At 39.8% G+C, this 10,075-nt stretch overlaps 1 protein-coding gene across 3 annotated transcripts; it reads left to right on the forward strand.

Moving 5' to 3' along the window:
• The first annotated feature begins 325 nt into the window (after positions 1-325).
• On the forward strand, positions 326-3,910 carry chmp7 (charged multivesicular body protein 7). 3 transcript variants are annotated; one of them, XM_055886828.1, is made up of 10 exons: positions 326-415; positions 586-871; positions 984-1,155; positions 1,247-1,432; positions 1,583-1,716; positions 1,833-1,881; positions 1,973-2,092; positions 2,235-2,333; positions 2,434-2,491; positions 2,612-3,910. In XM_055886828.1, the coding sequence occupies exons 2-10, from the start codon at positions 588-590 to the stop codon at positions 2,908-2,910; spliced, it is 1,401 nt and encodes a 466-aa protein (XP_055742803.1). In that variant the 5' UTR covers positions 326-415; positions 586-587; the 3' UTR covers positions 2,911-3,910. The 3 variants fall into 3 exon arrangements, with proteins under 3 accessions (XP_055742803.1, XP_055742802.1, XP_055742801.1); XM_055886827.1 differs by having other exon boundaries at positions 326-411; XM_055886826.1 differs by lacking the exon at positions 326-415 and having other exon boundaries at positions 425-871; positions 2,612-2,848; positions 2,938-3,909.
• The last annotated feature ends 6,165 nt before the right edge of the window (positions 3,911-10,075 follow it).

Below are 10,075 nucleotides of genomic sequence, written 5' to 3' on the forward strand. Positions count from 1 at the left end.
CTGCAGGGATGGAACATAAGTCACAGAAAATTGAGGTTGTGGTGGCAGCTGCAGAGGGGTATTTTGGTGTATGAGACTTGACGTCAGAAGAGTTTCAGGGTGTGTTGAGTGGTGGTGTCCCGTCCTTTCAAGCTGTTGGCCTGAGGTAGAACTAGGTAGATTGAAATAGTAGGGTAGTGGGTTTTTAGTGAGTGTAGGGTATTTGTAGATTTTATGTTTTATTTTCAAGCAAAGTATAAGGGAGTTATACTCCAGTCTAGTAGGTGGCGGTAATGCAACATTTATCGGATGCCAACCGCCGTTAAACCTCATTGAAGAAGAAGAAGAAGAAGAAGAAGAAGCAGCAGCAGCAGCAGAATAAGAAGAAGAAGAAGCTAACTTCAAAACAATACGTTGTGGAGCAGACAGTCAGTAGGTATTGTTTAGATGGTTGCTTGCTGATCATCTGGGTGAAATGTTATCATAGGATATTCTAGTGAAACAGCTCAGTTTGATATAGCCTTGGTCACTTAATGTTTGTTATTCTACTTGCTAGCTTAGCTAACGTTAGCATTTCACTCTCATTGTCTGCCTTTTGCTGTACAGAAATGGTTCCATCAAATCTTGGGGAAGAAATGTCTACTGAAGTAGCGTTACCCCCTGAGTGGGAGGACGATGAACGGATGAATTTCCTGTTCTCTGACTTTAAAGAAAGCCGAGATGTCAGCACAACAGATTGGGACAGTAAAATGGATTTCTGGACATCACTCATTCTTAAAATCTTCAGGAGTCGTGGAACCGTCTGTGTTAATTTGCAGGAGCTGAACAAGATTTTTCAGAGGAAAGGAATTATGCCTTTGGGTTTGGCTACTGTCATTCAGTGCATGGCCAGGTATAATGTCAATGAAATTCAATCTGCTAAAGTGTGAGCAAAATTTTGCCTACCTAAAAGTGCCATAGTTCCACTTTCCTTACCTGACTGTACTTGTTTGTATTTCTGGCAGGTGTGGCAAGATACAAAGGGAGTCAGAGTTTGCCGCAAATGTAGACTGTGGGTGGGTGTCTTGGGGTGTTGGCCTGTTGCTGGTGAAGCCTTTAAAATGGACCTTTTCAACTCTTCTTGGTAGCAGTGGGGTTACTTTGAAGGAGTTGTTTGTTGTCATTGAACTGGTAAAGGTGTGTATTATAATTAGTTAATTTAAAACATGTAAGGGGCAACTAGCATTTAACACTAACCTCTTACTTATGTTCTGTATGTTTCCTCCAGGAGAAGGCAGCGGAATTGCTTGGTGTCTACCGACGCTCCCCAGTGGCCAACCACTCTCTCCTGTCCTTCCAGGAGCTCCGTACACTGTCGTCCCATGTCTGTGTTGACGAGAGTACCTTGTGTATGGCTCTGCTACAGCTGCAGAGGGAGAAGCAGGTGACAGTATCACTGCATGGAGGCGAGAAGGTGAGGATAATAGAATCATTCATTTAAGTGAGCATATTATTACATGTACGGTAACTCATACCATTATCTGAGCCTTCACAGATTTCTTTGAGGATAATGTCACTGTCTCAGTGTAGCATTGAGCCAATGTATATTTTTTTGTCTGTACAGATTGTGAAGTTTTCTCAGCCAGGACAGAATCATGTGTCTCCTGTCAGTGACGTAGACCTAGGCATCTACCAGCTCCAACGCAGTGAGAGACTGCTTGAAGAGAGGGTGGAGGCATTGGGACTAGAGGCAGAGAAGTGCGTCCCTGACACACCATTAAGCATTGTCTCGTGCAGTGTGACCCATCATTTAATGTTGTCAAATATGTGATGTTACAAGATTGTGTGTGATTTGTGCTGTGTTATGTCTGTAGGTACAAAGAAGAAGCTAGGGTGTTGCTGCGGGAAGGGAAGAAATCTCAGGTCGATTTACAATCCTCAGATCCTGTGTTGACTTTGTCTTTCACCAACTCAAATCCTGTCGGGGAAACCTCAATTAATTTCTCTCCCCCAGGCTCTAAGGTGTTTGAGAAGCCGAAAGAGAGTCGAGAAGAAAGCAGACCACTTATATGCCCAGCTGGAAAATGTGAAGGGAATCTTAGACAAGATAGCAAACTCACAGACTGACAAACTGGTGAATATGCACTTGATACATTAACATTCAAAAATCTAACCAAAACAGAGGAAGCTTATGTGGGTAATTTGTGGCCAATGTCCCACATACAGGAACTAAGGTCTTGTGATCTCTTTATATACATCTTTCTGCATGCCTCTAGGTGATACAGGCGTATCAGGCTGGTGTGTCAGCCCTGCGACTCTCTTTGAAGGATGTGACAGTAGAAGGAGCTGAGAGCCTTGTGGATCAAATCCAAGAGGTCAGACTCTTCTTCACCGGGACTGCGTTTAGATTCTATTGTTGAACTGTTGCATGTCCACACCAGTCTAAATTAATTTTCTCACTGTTTGATATTATAGTTGTGTGACACTCAGGATGAAGTGAACCAAATTCTGTCTGGTGGAGCACTCAACTCAAGTATGTCCTATTCCATATTATACAGCTATTTAGTTGTAGTGTTGAAACAATTTCATAATCAAATGGCCAATGTCCAGAGAGTCTGGCAAATGATCAATGATCCTATTCCTATTTGTTTAGCGGATGCAGACACAGATGGGCTGGAGGATGAGCTAAGATTTTTATTGGAGAACTCTAGTCTGGATGAGCCTTCTACGCTACCTGAAGTACCGTCACACCCTCTTACACCTGTCAGGGAATCTGGTTCCTTTTGTGATGATCTGCTGAGCGCTTTGCCCTCAGTCCCTCAAAGCCACTTCAATATCACAGATGATGAACTGGACAAAGAGCGTAGTCGCATAACGCTTGCAGATACAGGTATGCCTCTATCTTGTTCCTTTATCTTTCAAATGCTACCACAAAAGAGGCTACTGAAGTAACCTTTGTTTACTCATCACTCCCTATAGGTCTTCAACAAAAATATAGTACCTCTCCAGTGAAGAGGGCTGAGCCTGCACAGTGACAACAGTAATAAAATAAGTAAACTGCACTAACGATCCCTGACACTCAACGTGTGTCTGGGCATGGTGATCAAAAATAATTGCATGATATGTCTTCTGTAACATAGGTCTGTTATCACTTTTTTTTTTTTTTAAGGGGGTAGATCAGCTTTATTGCAGATTGTAGCTTCCATTAACATAATTATCAGCATCACTTCCGATCCTCCATATATTTTTTCTGTTTTTTTGTTTTTGAAAACAAAAAAAATGTAATTGTCCATTTTTAAAATAACATCAAATTGATCAGAAATATAGTGTAGACATTGTTAATGTTCTAAATGACTATTGTAGCTGGAAATGGCTTATTTTTTTATGGATAATCTAGAGTCCCATTATCAGCAACCATCACTCCTGTGTTCCAATGGCGTTAGCTAATCCAAGTTTATCATTTTAAAAGGATAATTGATCATTAGAAAACTCTTTTGCAATTATGTTAGCACAGCTGAAAAATCTGCCGTTTCCAGCTACGATAGTCATTTACAACATTAACAATGTCTACACTGTATTTCTGATCAATTTAGTTATTTTAATGGACAAAAAAATGTGCTTTTCTTTCACAGACAAGGACAATTCTAAGTGACCAGTTTGATTCTAAGTGGACAGTTTGATTTCACAGAAGTGTGATTGACTTGGAGTTACATTGTGTTGTTTAAGTGTTCCCTTTATTTTTTTGAGCAGTGTATATCTATCTTATAAAAAAATATTTTCCTTTATTGCTTTCTAACCCTATCACCCCTCCCCAAATTGGTGTAAACTAGTGAACAACAACGCTTACTTCCAGCTTATACATACAATATACATTTTATGGACACAGTCTATTTTACAATAGTTATATACACTGCTCAAAAAAATAAAGGGAACACTTAAACAACACAATGTAACTCCAAGTCAATCACACTTCTGTGAAATCAAACTGTCCACTTAGGAAGCAACACTGATTGACAATAAATTTCACATGCTGTTGTGCAAATGGAATAGACAAAAGGTGGAAATTATAGGCAATTAGCAAGACACCCCCAAAAAAGGAGTGATTCTGCAGGTGGGGACCACAGACCACTTCTCAGTTCCTATGCTTCCTGGCTGATGTTTTGGTCACTTTTGAATGCTGGCGGTGCTCTCACTTTAGTGGTAGCATGAGACGGAGTCTACAACCCACACAAGTGGCTCAGGTAGTGCAGTTCATCCAGGATGTCACGTCAATGCAAGCTGTGAAAAAAAGGTTTGCTGTGTCTGTCAGCGTAGTGTCCAGAGCATGGAGGCGCTATCAGGAGACAGGCCAGTACATCAGGAGACGTGGAGGAGGCCGTAGGAGGGCAACAACCCAGCAGCAGGACCGCTACCTCCGCCTTTGTGCAAGGAGGTGCACTGCCAGCGCCCTGCAAAATGACCTCCAGCAGGCCACAAATGTGCATGTTTCTGCTCAAACGGTCAGAAACAGACTCCATGAGGGTGGTATGAGGGCCCGACGTCCACAGGTGGGGGTTGTGCTTACAGCCCAACACCGTGCAGGACGTTTGGCATTTGCCAGAGAACACCAAGATTGGCAAATTCGCCACTGGCGCCCTGTGCTCTTCACAGATGAAAGCAGGTTCACACTGAGCACATGTGACAGTCTGGAGACGCCGTGGAGAACGTTCTGCTGCCTGCAACATCCTCCAGCATGACCGGTTTGGCGATGGGTCAGTCATGGCATTTCTTTGTGGGGCCGCACAGCCCTCCGTGTGCTCGCCAGAGGTAGCCTGACTGCCATTAGGTACCGAGATGAGATCCTCCGACCCCTCGTGAGACCATATGCTGACACATGCACATTTGTGGCCTGCTGGAGGTCATTTTGCAGGGCTCTGGCAGTGCACCTCCTTGCACAAAGGCGGAGGTAGCGGTCCTGCTGCTGGGTTGTTGCCCTCCTACGGCCTCCTCCACGTCTCCTGATGTACTGGCCTGTCTCCTGGTAGCGTCTCCATGCTCTGGACACTACGCTGACAGACACAGCAAACCTTTTTGCCACAGCTCGCATTGATGTGCCATCCTGGGTGAACTGCACTACCTGAGCCACTTGTGTGGGTTGTAGACTCCGTCTCATGCTACCACTAGAGTGAGAGCACCGCTCGCATTCAAAAGTGACCAAAACATCAGCCAGGAAGCATAGGAACTGAGAAGTGGTCTGTGGTCACCACCTGCAGAATCACTCCTTTTTTGGGGGTGTCTTGCTAATTGCCTATAATTTCCACCTTTTGTCTATTCCATTTGCACAACAGCATGTGAAATTTATTGTCAATCAGTGTTGCTTCCTAAGTGGACAGTTTGATTTCACAGAAGTGTGATTGACTTGGAGTTACATTGTGTTGTTTAAGTGTTCCCTTTTATTTTTTTGAGCAGTATATATATATATATTTTTTTTTTTACTAATGGCCTTCCTCAACCTAACCCATCTTTCTGATGTCCATCCGGTTTGATTTCTACTTGCCATGTCTTTCAAACTGTGCTCTTTCACAAAATGTAAGTTTTACGGACAAAGTATGTTTTACATTAGTTATCTCTATTCAACCCCTGCCGTCTATCTCTTAACACCACCATATTGGATTTCTATTTGCCATGCATTTTTCAACTGAACTGTTTCACAAAAGTTCAGAACCTTTTATTCTCATTGTTTCTACAGATTGAAAATAAACATTTTTGCCTTATGTATATTATTGATCGATTGACTGACATTTCAGATCACCCAGTAGTGCTATCTGAAGAGTTAGCTCTAGGTAAATATTGCAATTCTTCAGCCGTTCCTGGACCTGTGGCCAAAAACAAGCTACATATGGACAGTACCAAAACATATGATCTAATGATTGTCCATAAGCAGCTAAATATACAGAGCTGGGAAGGTTGTATCCCCCATATAAATACATTCTATTTGTTGCAAGAATTTTGTATAATAATTTAAATTGAAAAAGGAGTTTTGCGTATTAGTTCATAAACCATGTGCCATGGAATCGCTACGTCAAAAATATCTTCCCAACTATTTTGCAATCTATATGGTACGCAGGTTTGGGGTAACGGATTACAAATCCCGGTAAGTAATCTGTTACATTACAAGTAAAAAATATTGTACTCCGATTACAGATACTTTTGAAAAACTAAATTACTTCGAGGATTACTTGTAAATTCAGAAAGCAAGTTTGTGAAAAAAATTCTTTGACACTTCTGTTTTCCCAATGACATTCAAATCAGCATTGAAAAAAATGCGTACGTTTTTACGATTGTTCCACCTGAGCGAGTCTGATCACAAGTCAAAGACCACTATGATGACACACAATGTTTATGATCAATCGCTGGAAAAGAGCAAGAATGGGCTTTGTAGGCTACAGTCCAAGCTATGTCTTCCAATAGTGCGACTGCTGTCGGCATCCAAATATTGTACAATTTTAATAAACGCTTGGAGGTAAGGATGACCGCAGTGGTGTAGTCTACGGCGATACGGATATCACTATTATTGCTATCTACATAGCGCATTGATGTGAATCATATTGCTGCTCTCATGTAGCTATTTGAGCTTTACGGATTGTGTATGACTGTTCACAAATCTATGTATTTGAACCCATAATGGTTAAATTCAAGAAGTTTAAACTGCCTATCAATCATTGTTTTTGAAACCAGTGGACAGCCAGCGAAAAATGCTCTCTTGCAACAGTTTCATAGTCCGGATCCCAGCCTATGGAATAAAAGTGGGGCTTTTATTGCTCAGTCTAATTCATGTTGATAAAATAAATCTATAGGCCTAATGGACACATGCTCAAACTCGCACACTTTTGATAGACTTATAGGGCCAATCTGTATTTGCTACATCCATTATTGTATTTATACATTTTATATATATATATATGTATATTTATTGATTCTTGAAGAATATATCTTATATATAGTATATAGTCTTATATAGTCTCGTGAGCTTAGTTCAACTGTCACATTCCATGAGAACCCAAATTATACGCTTGTTTTTCTCTGTAAACATTGTAAATATAAACACACACTAGCCTTATAACATGGTTAAAACAATCATTTTGATATCGTGGATTGTCAGTTCTTGCATCCATAGCTCTGTCTAGTAATCTGAGAGTGGTGGCATTTCTCCAGGTCCATCACTCAATTTTTTACCAAAACAGGCGAGGTGGCATTTTGTTATTGTTTCATCTGTGGATTTGCCCTTTAACAAGATATCAAAGTGTCACCAACAAAAAGGTAAACAATAGGCATATAGCAAATGCAGCATATGGCATTTATTTTTCACATGTAAATAGCACTTTTCATTAGTGCTCTAGCATGCCATTCCACGAGCGCAGCATTTATTTTTCAACTCGAATCAATGGGACCAATCAGTCCTCCATGACGACAATCATAAACAACCGAGTAGGGCTGGCTAATAAGTCTTTAGTTTTGGGGTTATGCTCAGGTAAAACAATTTGGCTAATCTATATTTCCATATTTCAAAGTCCTATTCAAGGGGTTTAACGTTTATTGGATGACTGGAATTCTGAGTCTTTGGTTTTTAATGTATATATATTATTATTATATGTAGTAGAAAGCGATGGGTTAGAAGAAGCCTACATAACCAACCCAGCTATGTAAACTTTAACATATATTTATCCTGCAATAGATGTATTTTAATTGGTAACATACATTTTTCTCTTATTCTAATGCCTCTTAAGGGTAAAGTAATCTAAAAGTAAATAAATGTAATCGGATTACGTTACTGAGTTTGTGGTAATCCCAAAATCACGTTACTGATTACATTTAGAAAGTAACCTATCCAACCCTGATGTCACGGCTGTCATTTTTGTTGGTCCTTAATTAAATGAAACTGGTGTACTTTTTATTTATCACAATTTTCTTTACCCAATTATGGTATTTTAATGCAGGGCCGACAGAGAAGTTCCTTACTTTTCCCCCTTCCATTTTTGCGGTAAATCTGCAATTAGTTGGTTGTAATTTTGGGTGGAGCTGAACATTCCTTATGTTTTTGTTAGTTGCATGTGTGACAACTCCACCAGTCCTATTTATGATATCGTTTATGAAGATTATACCTTTTAAAAATATATTTTTTTATTCAAAAAAATTATAAATTTTTATCAATTGGTATATTTGAGTTTAACCACAATATTTGTTGTATTATTTGTTCTCTCTTTTCTGGTGGATTAAATTGAAATTGCAACCAACTTTCTATGGCCTGTTTTAAAAATAGCGATATTTGGGAGATGATTTCCTTTTCAAATAACGGAAGCGTGGGGTTGTAATCTGAATAAAAGGAAAAGGTCCATTGTTGAACATGGGGTGAGATTCTTACAAACTTTCTAGAGAACCAGTTCGGATTTAAGTATAACTTTTGTATGACTGAAGCCTTTAGTGAGAGGTCTAATGCCTTAATATTTAATCATTTCTGCCCTCCGAATTCATATTAATTATATAGATAGGCCTGTTTAATTTTGTCTGGCTTGCTGTTCCAGATAAAATGTTATCTTTTTTTCTCATAATTTAAAAACTGTTCGCTAGGTGTAGGCAAGACCATAAGCAAATGGGTAAACTGCGATGTGACTAAAGAGTTAATCAGGGTGATTTTTCCACAAATTAACATGTATTGACCTTTCCATGGTAGCAAGATCTTTTATCTATTTTTGCGACATTCTAGTCAAATTCATTGGAGTGAGATAATTTATTTATTTCGGGATATGTATACGGGGTATATCCGCTTCACCAGCAGACCATTTTTATTGGTAAACTACACGGTAATGTGAAAGTTGTATTTTTTTGTGATCCAATACGTAATATAGTACATTTATCATAATTTGGTTGTAATCTAGCTCCTCTATGAGGCTGTGGATTTAAAAGAAAACATGAATCATCAGCGTACAATGACACCTTTGTTTTAAAACCCTGGATTAAAAGGGACTTCCTTTTTAAATACATGTATACAGGGGCGTCAAATTTATTCCATGGAGTGCCTAGTGTCAGCTGGTTTTGTTAATTTCCTTTCAATTAAGACCTAGACAACCAGGTGAGGGGCGTTCCATACTAATTAGTGACCTTAATTCAATCAATCAAGTACAAAGGAGGAGCGAAAACCCGCGGACACTCGGCAGAATAAATTTGACAAGTGCATTTATAGATGATATAAAGCCACTTTCAGATCCACTAATGGGTTGGGTGTTATGATAACAATATCAGTTTATATACCAAATATGTATTAAATGTATTGCAGTCATATCCCACACTGTTCAGTGTTGTTTCTGTTTCCAATGAACTTGCAAATGTTTCTTCAATTGTGGCAATTTGGGAGTTGTACTATCACAGTTGCCTTGCCTTGGACCCGTGAAAGCTATCAGAATACTCAGGAACCAATTAGCCTTTTGAGACATTGAAATGAACAAGAAAATAATTTACTCAAACCCCAAATATGCATGGAGAAAAGCACACGTGCTTGAAGAATGACATACTGACTGACTGGCTACTTACTGCAAGCGGCCTCACCAGTGAAAAATTGACGTCACTCACATCTGCCTGACCTGCGTATTGGATAGGTAACGTTAGCTATCTAGCCTAGCTACTGTGCTTTCAGCAATTCCTCCTACTAGCTAAATTGGTATTAGTAATGATAGTCCGTAGGTAATGTTTTATGTAACGAAGTCGTTCGAAACTCAATGGTTTTAGATGCACCGTAGGTCGGTACAATTGCGTACTGTAACGTTAACGTTACTTGCCTAGACTAATTTGGTGTTGTTTTTCGCTAGCAACAAAACAAACAGCCCGGTTACATCCTATGCAAAACGCTAACGTTGATAGCTACGTGGCAAAAGTGGTACATGCGCTGGTGGCCAAATGTCACCATGTTGTATTGGTTGGTTTCAGTAATAATGACCACATATTTTGTAGCTCAAGTGTTTATTTTCTTTTACCAAGACCATGTGCAGGTGGGACAATGTTGGTGAGGATCCGAAGCCAACACTTCCGGTCTTCAGTGGGCTATTGGATTTCCATCCAGTGAACTAGTAAGACAGTTCACGTC

The sequence above is a fragment of the Salvelinus fontinalis genome, chromosome 28, assembly GCF_029448725.1.
Source record: "Salvelinus fontinalis isolate EN_2023a chromosome 28, ASM2944872v1, whole genome shotgun sequence".
NCBI classification, from domain to species: Eukaryota; Metazoa; Chordata; class Actinopteri; order Salmoniformes; family Salmonidae; genus Salvelinus; species Salvelinus fontinalis.

Bases quoted from the DNA above. Each gene is read 5' to 3' on its own strand.
- chmp7 (XM_055886826.1), top strand. From the start codon at position 513: ATGTTTGTTATTCTACTTGCTAGCTTAGCTAACGTTAGCATTTCACTC. The intron at 1,156-1,246 runs GTGTGTATTATA...TGTTTCCTCCAG, and splicing joins TTGTCATTGAACTGGTAAAG to GAGAAGGCAGCGGAATTGCT. The intron at 2,849-2,937 runs GTATGCCTCTAT...CACTCCCTATAG, and splicing joins CATAACGCTTGCAGATACAG to GTCTTCAACAAAAATATAGT.